The sequence below is a fragment of the Drosophila suzukii genome, chromosome 2L (assembly GCF_043229965.1).
Source record: "Drosophila suzukii chromosome 2L, CBGP_Dsuzu_IsoJpt1.0, whole genome shotgun sequence".
Lineage (NCBI taxonomy): Eukaryota > Metazoa > Arthropoda > Insecta > Diptera > Drosophilidae > Drosophila > Drosophila suzukii.
Genome location: NC_092080.1, coordinates 14,404,727 through 14,418,020, shown reverse-complemented (window position 1 = coordinate 14,418,020; position 13,294 = coordinate 14,404,727). Strand labels below are relative to the sequence as shown.

At 37.6% G+C, this 13,294-nt stretch overlaps 1 protein-coding gene across 1 annotated transcript in view; it reads left to right on the top strand.

Annotated features, from left to right (window-relative positions):
- The window catches only part of ssp3 (short spindle 3), a 33,218-nt gene extending 26,530 nt beyond the window's left edge, over window positions 1-6,688 (top strand). Inside the window, exons 7-11 of the mRNA XM_017089346.4 lie at window positions 2,100-2,245; window positions 2,353-2,445; window positions 2,676-2,767; window positions 5,475-5,801; window positions 5,925-6,688. Coding sequence (XP_016944835.3) covers window positions 2,100-2,245; window positions 2,353-2,445; window positions 2,676-2,767; window positions 5,475-5,801; window positions 5,925-6,053 — 787 coding nt within the window. The 3' untranslated portion in view covers window positions 6,054-6,688. The remainder of the gene's footprint in view (window positions 1-2,099; window positions 2,246-2,352; window positions 2,446-2,675; window positions 2,768-5,474; window positions 5,802-5,924) is intronic.
- The last annotated feature ends 6,606 nt before the right edge of the window (window positions 6,689-13,294 follow it).

The following is a 13,294-nucleotide window of genomic DNA, read 5'->3' as shown; positions in this document are numbered from 1 at the left end:
CCTCATCTCCTGCCCCTTTTAATCATCAAGGACCTCCCTTGTGTGTGTGTGTGTGTGTTTAAGTGTGTGTGCGGGACAGGCGCAAATATTTTAACAAGTGTCAAATGCACACGCTACTTAACTTAAGCTCTGTCTCTCTTGTTTAATAAACAAAATAGTTGCAATTGCCAAGAAAAAATTTCAACCCCTTGGCTCACTGAAAAATGTCCTTCTTTTTTAGTATATTGAAGAAACAAAAATTATTCCCTTTCCTCTGTGGATTGGAAAATGTCCTTTTCACGGGCGCTTGTAATTTGGGCATTTGTGTGCATTGATTTCGGCACTTAAGGCACATAATCGGCAGTATAAAGCAGCAGCAGCAGCGGATTTAAGCACACTTGAAATTATATTCGTAGTCATTAAAAATTTTTACATTTCTAAGTGTTAAAAAAGGTGTACCAACTAGTTAAAATTTTAAATTTCAGCTTCAAATATGTATTGTAAAAAATATTGTAAGTTTTTAACAAAATAACAGCTTAAGAGTTATGTTTAGATTTAATTATTCTCTAATTTGTTCTTTACCAATCAGGTATAACTCTTGTTTAAGGAATTTTATTAGAATAATAAAAAATCAAACACCATTCAAATTATGTGCCAATAAAAAACCTAAAAAGCACTTGATTTTTGGATCAAAACTTTATTTATGGTATATCAAATACCAACCCTGAATATCAATATTTTGGTAGTATTCCGTGCTAAAAATCGATATTTGGATAGATATCTTTTTTGCAGTTACTTGCAGTTTTTGTTTTAAAGTTTACTAGTCGGATTATTATTATTTTGTTTACTTCTATATGTATTTTATGAAAAAATAGATTGTTATTTTTTAGACTCACACTCAACAGCAATAATTTTTGTAGTGTATCGTCAATGAGCAGCACAGTTCGCTGAACAACAATGTACAGGATGAAGGGACAGAAGGGAGGTACTGGCGGGAGGTGCACGGAAGCAGGAGGTAACAGAGGTCCTGCAGGACCATGGGCATGCATTTCGGCATTTCGGGATCGCATAAGCTGGATTAAAATCAAAACAGATTTGCGCTGACAATGACAACGGGCCACAGCATCAGCGGGCAGAGCAAGGACATGTTAATGTTCACTCGGAGGTTAAACAGGACACACTAGTCAGCTTCCCTGCCCTGCCTTCCTCCCTGCCCCTTCCCCCTCTCGATATGTGAATGGTAACACCTTGCAACAAGAGCAAATGAAATGTCATTTGCCCGTTGATTACTCGGGATGAAGAGGGAATTCTACGACGGGGATAACTTGTTGTTTGCGAGTGGGGAGTATGAATTTAAATCGCTTTCAAATGATATGACACATGGTCGTCGGGTTCTATTGTCGGGCAACCGTGATTTCACCCCGTGCCTTCGAACGCTCTGGGCGATTAACAAGTGTGGAATGTCCTGGTAGTCCAAAAGGTAGCTAGTTGAAAGGGTAGAAAGTGCTGAGGGGATAGACCAACAGAACTAGCAACATATGGACACGGGAAACCACGGGGCAAACAACAAGAAAATGGCCGAATGATTGAGGTTGAATAGAAAGGGATCGCTTTAAGGCATTACAATTGTTCGGGAGACAGCGATCCTTCAGTTAATTCTCGTTCAGCAAGGAGATTAATTCAATAGAACCTTGAGATATATATTCGTTAAGCTAATAATTGAAATGTTTTAACGATACATTTCTGAAACCTTGATTAATTTAATAGATCAATGAGTTATACAATCAATAACTTAATAACTGAATTGATTTAATAATATATATCTGAATATTTGTTATATTTTTAGCAAGCAGAGTTGTTCAATAGAACCTTAAGATAATAATTATAATGTTTTAATGGTACATTTCTGAATATTTTTAGAAAGTAGGTTAACTCGATAGAACATTGAGTTATATAATAAATAGATAGCCTTATAACTGAAATGTTTTAATGATACATGTTTGGATATTTGTTATATTTTTAGCAAGCAGATTAACTCATAAGAACATTAAGATATATAATCGTTAATTTAATAATTGAAATGTTATAATGATATATTTTTGAACTTTTTTTATTTTTAGCTTGGCTGTGATTACGGGCCTGATCGAGATCCTTTCGCGACGCATTCAGAAGGTGCGGGAGTCCATCGAAGGCAACAAGAGTGTGATGCTGGGTCTGCTGACCACCTTGGGCTTCCTGTCTCGATTCATTGATGTTTGCCAGCCAGGTGAGTCATATTGACCGGCTCCTGTTTCGCAGCAGAAGTCACACCTGGTTGAGGGTAAATAAACCAGAGGATCGTTGTTAATTCGTTTCTCTATCCTCTATCGAAAGGTCCTGCCGATCCGACACGTTTGCTGGGCGCTGCCAAGTCCACGGAGCTCTTTGGAACCGTATCGATGCTCTACGGCAGCGTTATGCCAATGGGTGAGTTTTAACTGAGCCAAAACAGTAGCTGTGGAGGTGCTAATTAGATTTCAATGCACTTTACGAGCAACCCACGCAACGTGATCTCCTCGCAAAGGCGGAAATTAGTTTTGATTTTTCCGTAAACCTCTAATGTTTTATGAGGGAATATCCGCTATCGTTGCTCATCCGCTTTTCTTTCATGTTTTCTGACTCTTTTTTTTTGTGTTTTTTATGTTCTGTTTTTGCAGGTGAATGCATTCCACCGCGCACGACCGCCTTGGCGGCATCGACTTTTCATCTTTACGTGTCCCTGGCCTCGCTGGATGTGAACACTTTCCAGGTGAGTTTGCCCTTCCTCGGAAGGGGGGGATTCTCAGGAGTTTCGAAGGCAAACGACAAACGTCGAACGTCGTGCGTCGCCGTTTAAACAAATCAAAAAGTCAGTCAGCCCTTAAACCCAATACGAAGGCACAGTGGTATCAGTTTTTGGAAAAATAATATATATTTAGGAATTTTAAGTCATCTAAAATATTGCTTTAAAAAAATTGGTTTGAAAGTATTCAAATGCCTAAGATTACAAATCAGTTCCTAGATTTTGCCTTAAGAAATCTAAAGACATCTTAAATATTTGTTTAAAAAATTTGGTGTATTCGAGTGCCTGCGATTACAAATCAATTCTAAGATTTGCCTAAAGAAATCTAAAGTCTTCTAAAATATTGGTTTAAATAATTTGGTCTCAAAGTATCGGAATGTATGAGAGTACCAATCGATTCCTATATTTGCTTAGGGACTTTAAGTTAAAAAAATTTATCAAAAATTTAAATTTATTTGAGTGTTAAAAGTTGTAATATACGATAATGTGATTCCTTGAGTCCGTCTTTCATTCGAGGATATAATATTTTATTATTTATAAAAAGTTTATATCACATTGCCAATGGGAGAGAGATTACCATTCAGGTAATTAAAAGTTGTTTGGGGGTTTTTTATAAAAACATTTCTTAACCATTTTCTATCCAATGTTTCTTGGTTTTTTGTGCTCCAGCAGCGAAGACTAGAGAAAATTTCATTAGAATTTTTTCGCTTCTGTTTTATTTTTTCCCGTCGATGGGGCTCTTGTTTTTCCTGGTGGTATGTGTATGCGTTTGGCTTTTCTTTGCTTTGCTCTTCTAAACTTTGTCGAACGTGAAATCGCCTGGCGAAAATTGAGAAAATCGGCAACAACAACAATAACAGAAAAAGCAGGAGGAAAAGTTAGTGGAGACGTTTAAAACTTTGCAATTGCTGCGGCTTGCAATCTGCGAGTGAATTTCGACAGAGTGATTTGCATATTGCCAAATGTCATGACAGCACCGAGAATTGTGTATTTTGTGGGGTGGGATTTTCCGGCGGAGTGATCTCTGGTTTGAGGGAAAATGCATAGAGTCAGGGCAGAGTGACATTTGCTTAACAGACAACACAGCGCCAAATGACAAACACAACATGAGGCAAACGCCATTGAACCGCGATGACATTTCGCTCTGTACTCGTGTACCTGCGAAATTTCAGAGGAGAAAATCAGCAAAATGGTATGATTGCATGGGTTGGGTGGGGGTCATGGGGTCAGGATAAAATAGAGGTTGGTTGGGTGGCATACGCAAATATTTTGACACTTTACTTGGGGCAAATGTCGGCAGTCGACGTCTTGGCGTGTCCTAAAATATTTATGCCAAACGTAGCGAAACGATCCGACTGGAGATGAGATGAGTTAAGTTCGGTTGGCAGCCAAAAACCGCGCCAATGAAACAGAATATCGAAGTGCTGCAATCCGTGAATCTAACTGAGGCTCAGCTTATCGGATATGTACCTTTGGATCCCTTTGAATGCACTAGAAAGTATTGTATTTGATAGAGAAATTACAAAATCTGAAACGGAATGATGTTTTATATCCAACATTCCTTAAAAAGTCTTTAAAAATGAGGGCTATCCCAACTACAATACATTTATAATCTTAATACTTCAAATACACCAAACTAAAAATACTTAAATATATTTTACCTTTGACTCTTTAACCAGAAAAGGCTAATTTTGGTGTTTTTTTTTGTGCAAAGTGTGGCAGCTTGGTTTTGGTTTTAATTTCCTGTGTATCTCTATCCGGCTATCCAAGTTTTCGAGTGTGCGTCTGTTGCACGTGTCAATATTTAACAGATGCAAGCTGGCAGGCAAGTCTACGCACTTGACAAACTAATTTGCTAGACAAACTTTGCCGCTGCCGAAAGCTCCAACCCCGAATTGCACTGGGATTAGAGCTATTTGTTTTAAATTACCACAAAAATAGATAAGGGTTTCGGTTGCTCATCAACAACGCTCAACTTTTTTGGGGAGCGAGGGGCGGTTGCTCCGTTTCGGGCAAATAATTTGATTCGGTTTTAATCAGCAAACTCAATTTTCGAGAGTCGCTCGCAGAGGCGCAGCGCTTGTTTTAGCGCAAATATTGACTTTGTAAAATGAAATTTTCAAGTTTAACCCAAGCCAATCCCGAGGCCCACGCAATTTCAATCGTTCTCGTTGCTATACTTATTTTTTCTTTATTCGTTTCCGGCTGGAAAATCCTTGCCGCTCGCTCATATCCTGCCAGGGTCGGAAAAGCGAGAGGGGGGCGTTGTTCTAGCCAGCCAGGCATGTCAATTGTTTGGCTAAATATTTGCTTAGTGCTCGTACCAGTACTCTTACTCTTACTCGTCCTCGTCCTCGAACAAGTTGCCAGTTTCAGTTGTTGAATCGAGTTTCGGGTTTTTGGCCTGCCAGGGCAAACAAATTAGAAGCGCTCTTCGGTTCGTTCAGCGAGTCCCTTATGCAAATAACACGCAGATATATATAGGCAGGAATATAAACAATCGGGACGCAGGACGTGCCGGCCCTTCATTTCCTGCCCTAAACAAGTGCCACTCTTTGATATTTGCTTTGACTTAATTAAAACATTTGCTCAGTGATTTCGGTTTCGGTTATTTTTCCATTGTTGTGTGTTGCCAATTAAATGTGTTCTCTCTACTTTTTTTTTGTATTTTCAGGAGGCCCTAACTGTGGAGGGTCCTTTGTCATTGAAGCTGTTGGATGTGATGAGGCTCATCCTGAACTTTAGTGTGGCAAATACCCAGTGGGTGAAGAACAGCGAGAGCACCCCAATGCTGATTGACCTTATCGCCTCGCTGGCCTTTTTCTGTGTCAACAATCGGAGGCATCAGGACCTGCTGATATCGGAACAGTTTGCCGTGATATTTAAGAACCTGGCCAAGCTGCCGACCCAGTTCAATCCTGTGATTTATCCCTTCCTGGTCACGGTTTCCTTTGGCAATGCTCCTGCTAGGGAGCTTCTGTGCAAGGACTTCGATTTGGCGGTAAGTCTATATTTAATAAATGAAATTAGGTATTTCAACTTACTGTCCACTAATTAACATAAGAAACTCTGCCTTGCCTATTTTCTTTTGAATTTCTAAAGTTTCTTTTAAATCTCTTTTCAGTTCATTGATGAGTACAGCAAATCGGAGGTGGCCCAAAGAAACAGCATCATTAAACTGATACACAGTCGCACCAAAGACAAAATCAGCCCCGGTAATGGCAGTTCTCCACAGACCAAACCTCTGTCTTAAGGCTGTAGCTATATATATATAAATATATATCCTATAGATGGATACCGCAGCTTGAAGTCTCAACTCTCAAAGTGATATTATTTTCAAAGAAAATTAAAAAAAAAAAACTGAAGCAAAGAGCAAAAATACACAACTCGAAACATTCGCAATGAGATGAACAACAGGATAATTGGAAATCGACAGCAGAATTTACACACAAAATATTTTTTAATATAATTTATATAATCTTAAACGTTAACTTAAACTAGTTTACTAAACACTCACTTCATCTCACTCACTCTCACACATTCGCTAAAACACATTCACAACAAGTCGAACTCGCATAGATTCTATATCTTTATACATATTACCTATATTCATTGTAGCTTATGTTTAATGCAAAGTATTAACTTTAATTTAACGCTTGAATCGAACTCACCCACAAAACACTGCAAATTCTCAGTTATCGAATCAATCATTATTGTGCAGATGAAAATACATATTACCAACCATCACACTCACACACAAAAATGGGAAAATTGCAAAAATATAATAATATATACTACCTAATGTATTTTTTATAGACATGAACGTTTTATGCAGAAACATTATAATTACATTAAAGCAAATATAATAAAGAATTGAACCATTAAAAATTGTATTTAATTCGTAACTATTCTAGTCTAAAAGTGGGGTTACTTTGTAAACATTTATTCAAGCCAGTGAAGGATCTAATAAGATTGGCCTATTCCAAAAAAAGAAGACTGATTACTTCCGATAAATGTTAAGGATTTCGATAATATTGTATAATCCACTTTAAGCGTTTTCAAGTTCAGGTAAAGAACATGTAATTTTTTATGATATCCTGTAGCCAGGCAGATCAGAATTTTCCTGTTACGTTTGAAGTACTGCAGACAATGAAACCTAGACCTGGTAATTTCTTTCTCTCCCCCCGAAAAAAACAACAAATTAAAAACGACAAAAATAATGTGCCTTAATCATTTGTGGGCGTGGTCCAGAGGGGGGCGTTTGGGGTTTTTGTGAGCGAAACAAAGGCAAAACTCATCAGTGTCGGCAATGCTGAGACATCGCGCAATGTCCCTTTGTCCTGCTGACTGAATCTTGGGGGGCGTGGCAAGGATCCGGGGGGCAGGAGGATGTGTTGGGCTGGCCATTGTCTCGATTGTCCTCGTTGTTGCACCTAGCCCGGAATTATGTATGTCACACGGTGGGAGCAAAAGAAAAAAGCAGAGAAAAGCAGCGGCAAGCGACGACATCTAATTTCTTTGGACATTGTACGTGTGGGTTTTTTAATGCTGCCATATGCACAACCCCTGGCCAGACCCTTGCCTCCTTTTTTTATTTTGCCAAATTGAAAGAACTCGAACAACGACAACAAGCATAATAATAATAAAAGGCCTCAAGACTCTTTCTCTCTGGCGACAGATTGAAGTCACTCAACTTGAAATAAAATGCGACAGCGCTGAACAGTTTCACAATCAAATGGGGACAATATGCAGTGCATATCCTGGAATATCCTGGTTTTTGAGTGAAAAGTTTATTGGACTTTTTGAAAATAGAGGTTATGATATTGTAATGTGACTTTCTAGAACAAATCAACGGTTGTTATCATTTTATAATGATTGTAATTCTTATCTTACATTGTTTTTCCTCGCTAAAAAACAACATTCCTTGCTTAAAAGTCATAATAAACATTTAAAAGGCGATTCTTTTTTTTCCAAAATAAATATAGATTGGGATTTAACAGTAGAACTCGTCTTTATAAAGCAATTTCAGTACCTACAGCTCTTAAACAATCTTTTAGATTTATGTTTCACCCAATTACACGGTATTCTTTGTGCTCATAAATATCATCCCTAGTTCAATATGTCTCCTTTTTGGATTTTTTTTTATTTTCCTCTTTTTTGTCAAACATCGTTTTTAATTTGAAGCCCGGAAAAGCAATGAACAAATTGGTGTTAGCAGAAGCCAAGTGCTTGGGCACAAAGAATAGAAAATATTCGTGTGAGTGTGGGGCAGTTACAGTAGCAGAAGGGCTGGATATGGATATGGAGTGGGTGAACTTGCCGCAAATGAAAGTGCGTCAATCAACCCTTCCAGCCAGCCGTCAATCCATCCAACCATCCATACACTATCCATAAAAAGTCATAATTGCTATGTAGATGCCACAACTCCCACTGTCCAACTGTCCACTCCACTAATTGCTGCAAGTGACTAAGCAGACAACTTCGTTGAGCCGCAATGTCAATATATCACAAAATACCAATTTCACCTTCTCAATCAAAATTATGACCGACTGACTGTAGTATCGAAATGGTATAGGAGTCACCCCCAAGGGAGCTGCGTTTTGTGTAGATTAGTTTAGCATAGTCAGGGGCAATTAAAATGAAAAAGTGTGCGCCAGTGTTGCGTGCAGTGGCCTCATAAGGATCGGAATGGAATGGGGGTTACTTTCGGGGAGGGTGATTTTTGGTCTGGTCAGCTTTAAGCAGCCAAAAAGTTAATTGCAACTTAAAGAGGCGCAGCAGGCCAACTGATTTACAGGCGCGGCCAGGACAAACAAATTTCCGACGACCACACAAAATATGTTGACCAAAGGAACACCAAAGAAGATGGACTAAAAACAAGGAAATTCGAAATGTTTCAAGCCCATAAATACCCTTGAAAAAAGAAAATTGTACATAGATTTTTACAATTTGACTCTAATTTCTTGCAACATTTTTTTGTTATTCATTATTTATTTATTTCCCTATCAAATTTTTCCCTTAACTAAGTCTTATCTTATCATTAACTCTAGAGAAATAAGAAAACAAAACCTTTTTAATACAATACCTAGAAGAAATATAATATTTAAGAACACAAATTTTATTTTACTTGTCTAAAAATGATTGTATACCCAAACGTAAGGGAATAAAAAGGATATCCAAAAAAGGGAAAGTTGTTCATCCTGGTTGTCCATTTTTCTTGTATCTTGTGTCTGTTTGGTTTCAGTATTTTTTATTTTTGTTGCGCCTGGACTTCCGGTCAGGATACGGTCCTAATTTGTTTACCACCGCTAGCCGACGGTCGCTGCTTTATTTTCGCTCCTCATTCAATTTGCTTTTTTTGCACAGCGAAAAAAATTTTATTGGCTTACCTTGACATTTTTAACTAGATATTAATATAAAAGACCTCTTACCATAGACTTAAATATAATCATTTGCATTTACATATGTGTTTTAAATATCTTTTTAACAAATAGTGTACGAAACGTACGGGATATATTCACAGAAATTTGTGTTCTGTGCAGGCTGGGTTGGGAATTTGTTCATGTAGATTCTAGAATCCTGACGTGTCCCGTGCACATTATGCACGATGCATGGTGTCCGATAAGAACTCAGGATCCGGAAGCGCAGGACACAAAAAACAGCGCGCGGGGGGTTGACTTACCGACTTTTTATGCCACGGACTAAGCGGACAAATGATGTGAGCAACAATGGTATTGCGTGATGACCTTATGATGACACCCAGCTGATTATAAAAAAATATATCCTGGACTTGGTTGCGTGATCGCCTCAAATTCAGCGGAAATGTTTGCAGCAACGGTAAATTATGTAACACACGCAGGATATTCGAAGGAGGGTCAAGGAACGTGGGGCAGGAACGGCAGAGCCTTTCCCATTCAAAATCAGCGGAGCGCAGTGGCCTAAGCTCCTGTTGCCAAGTCCCGTCCTTTGGACAATGTCCTTAAGCGGCTTTACCGATGCTCATTTGCACGTATAACTCAACCATACTCGACTCGAATAAACTCAACTCAACTGAATTGTGCCCTCAAAGGCAGCGAAGCGTCAAGGCTTAGGAATACACAGGAAATATTTTGTTGGATTTTCATTAAAACTAATTAAAATGTAAGTCCCTTTTCATAGAAAGGTAATATTTTTTCATATAATAGGATCAAGAACATATTATATATATTTGCATAAGGCAAACAGAAATATTAACCTCTTTTTTCCTGTGTTCAACTGTGACAATCCACACACGTTGAAAAGGAACTGTGTGTTTGTGCAACTATTTGTCCCCGAACCATTTTCTCGGAGCTTTGCTTTCAGCTGCAAATTTATGACCACATAAATAACATAACAGAAAAACCAGTGGCAGTCAGAGCCAGAAAGAGATAGAGCCTGTGCGAAAGGGAGGGCAGCAAATGGAGACCCACCGAAAAAACCTCCAATACCCAAAGTGTGATAAAACCGAAGATAATAATACTTCTAAAAAGTATAGTGTTACGGTAATTATACGGCTCTATCCCATCTAGGTTATTGGTATTATTGTGTTTTACCAGCTGAGGTACTTTGAAGGGGTCCTGAATTTCAGCTTAAAACAAATATATGTGCCATTATAATCTTCAAGACTTAAAAATGTCATTGGTAATATATAATTTTTAAAATTATTATTATTATTATTATTATTATCTAATGCTAACTTATAGTTAAAACTTTAAGCTAACAGTGGGTTTATTTTAGAGCTATAGCAGCAAAAGGCCTTAAGGATTTTTAAAATAAATACCAACATTATTTGATTGGGTTCCTCAACCTTAAAATTTTTTACAATGATTCCATCATAACCCTCGTTAGGGTATGGTAAAAAACCTGCTGCTAGCATTCGTTCATTTCATATGCATATTTATAGCTTAAATAAATAACAAATAATATGGCTATAAATTTTGCCACTCTCTTTTGTTTTAATAACCAGGCAGAGACAGGCCCCAGAACCGAAACAGAACCATATAGAAGGAAGCTCAGTCCCCCGACTATAATACAGATATGTATTATTATAATACAGATACATATATATGTAACGGGCACAGTTCATATTGATAAATATTAAATATGCATAAATAAAACTCGTCTCGACAAATGAACAGCGAAAATGTTTGTTTGATGCCAAAATGCCTCGCTCGAAAAACTAGTTTGGGGGGCTGGGGAAAACTGGGGACCCGAGGGAAAAATCATGACAGTTTTCTGAGCATAAATCACTGCCATGTGGCCTAGGTATCTCCTGCTGTCTCGATAAGGCCGCCACAGAAGATAACACCAATTTGTTGTAGCTAAATCTTTATCAAAGCACTTTCGTGCTGTTTTTTTAATGGAAATTCTTTTTTTTTTGGTCGAATGCGGCAGGGAGATAAATTAAAACCATGTAAGTGGTTAATTAAACGCGTTTTACCCGCACTCGCTTCATATCGTTCTCGAATATATAGCATATGTTGTGGGGCGCACTCGATAAGATAGGTAAAGATACGATTACCGGTTAAATAACTGGGAAAATATTGAGGGTCAAATATGTGGGGACGAAATAAAAGGTTATCATTAATAAACAAATGAATTAAAAAAAGAAAATTAGTTTATAGAACATATGTTATATATTTTACAAGCTTGACAATAGATAGCCTATTTTATAAAAGAGTATATTCAAAAAGTAATATTATATTCCCCTATATCAAAACTATAAATTGCAGTTTGTTGTCCTTTTTTTTCGTTAAATATTAATGAGAAAAAGACACAATTTTTATTAGGGCTATACAATTTTGTTTTATTTCCTTTTTTTAGTGGTGTCTGCTCCAGGCAAAAGCGTTGACAGCATTTTGTTGAAATTTCAAATTGCCTGAAGAGCGGAGCAGAGTTGTTTTTATTCCAAATGCCATATCCTGATGGTGGAGATGGGGCAAAAAGAACGCTGGATGTTGTAAGGCATTCAATTTTCATCATTTGCTATCTCGGAAATATTTTCGGTCTCTCATGCAGATATGCGTTCGGATATGTACATTGTACAATATTGCATAAATTATTAATGCCAACTTTTATTTATTCCCATTCTCCTTGCCCACATACGTATTTTTACATATTTGAAGACAGTTGGCAGTCGGCAAACAGACGCACACTCGAAAACAAATGCGGGGGATATAGACAGTCAGTCCGTCAGTCCGTCTGTCAGTCATTCAGTCGTCGTTCGTCATATTTGCGTGTTTGCATTTAATCATCGAAAGCCATGCAGTGGCGGTGGCATGCCACGCCCACTCTTCTGGGGGCAGACCACAGCCCCCTTTCCGCCCAACTTTTGCGTTATTTGCATTTGCTGGAAGTTATTCTTCGTTGATTCGCTTCTTTTATCCCACCAATATTATTTTCATTTTATTACTCAAACTGAAAACAAGTAATAAAAAAAAAGAGAGCAGCGAAAAGTATTTGGATTATCCAGATAAAGAAGGGGAATACTTAACTTAAATATTTCAATGAAGACTTTAATAGCTTTAAGTTGACCAACGAATATATAAAATGTAATAATATCAAAGTACGAAAATATCCAGGATTCAGTTTAAAGTGACGTTTGTTATTGACTAGAAATTAAATGTTTTTCAAAATCATACTACAAATTTAACCTGACAACACTGACTATCTGCAGTACTTTCATTGCAATATTTAATCATTTAAACCTTTAACCACACAGATCCCATCGTTCAGTAATTCCTTATTCTCCTCAATCATACTGACTTCACAAAAAAGCAGTTTCCCATAATTGTCAGTTGACATGATTCAACTATTTTGTTTGCATTGTTACGCAGATTGGCAATTGCTTGCCTCTGGTCATGTCCAGTCAGCTTTTGGTAATCGGAAAAGCTTATCGGGTGGAAAAACTCCCCCCAACCGTATTACCACAATGAAAACAACTCCATCAATAAACCAGGAATCTGCTCTAGAACACTCGAAATCGAGGCAGCGAAATGAGGACGACAAGTCTGTCAATTAGTTATCATGTTCAGTGTCAGCACAATATGATTTTGATTTAATTTTATGGGTAAAAGGCACGATATGACCCATGGGCGATTCGAAGGTGTAGTTGGGTGGTTAATTGGGTGCAGAGTTCGCATTGCGATAGTGCTGCAAATACTGATAGTAATAAAAGTAAATCCCGCATTCCATATGCTGACCAGAAAAGGAGGAAAGAGTTGAGCAGTGGAATTGGTAATGCAACTGTAATACGGAGAAAAATTTTTGAGTTGGGTAAGGTCTACATTTTAAATCTTATTAATATGTTAGATCTTGAACATTAAAAATATTTTTAAAAATGTTGATGACAATTCACATAAAAATCTAAAATATAATATATTAATTTTGTTAAAACAAAGCTTTTTCTCTCTGTGCCCCAAATGAAAGAGATAGATAGAGGGATTCAGATGTATGAGAGATATACTGGGATATGCA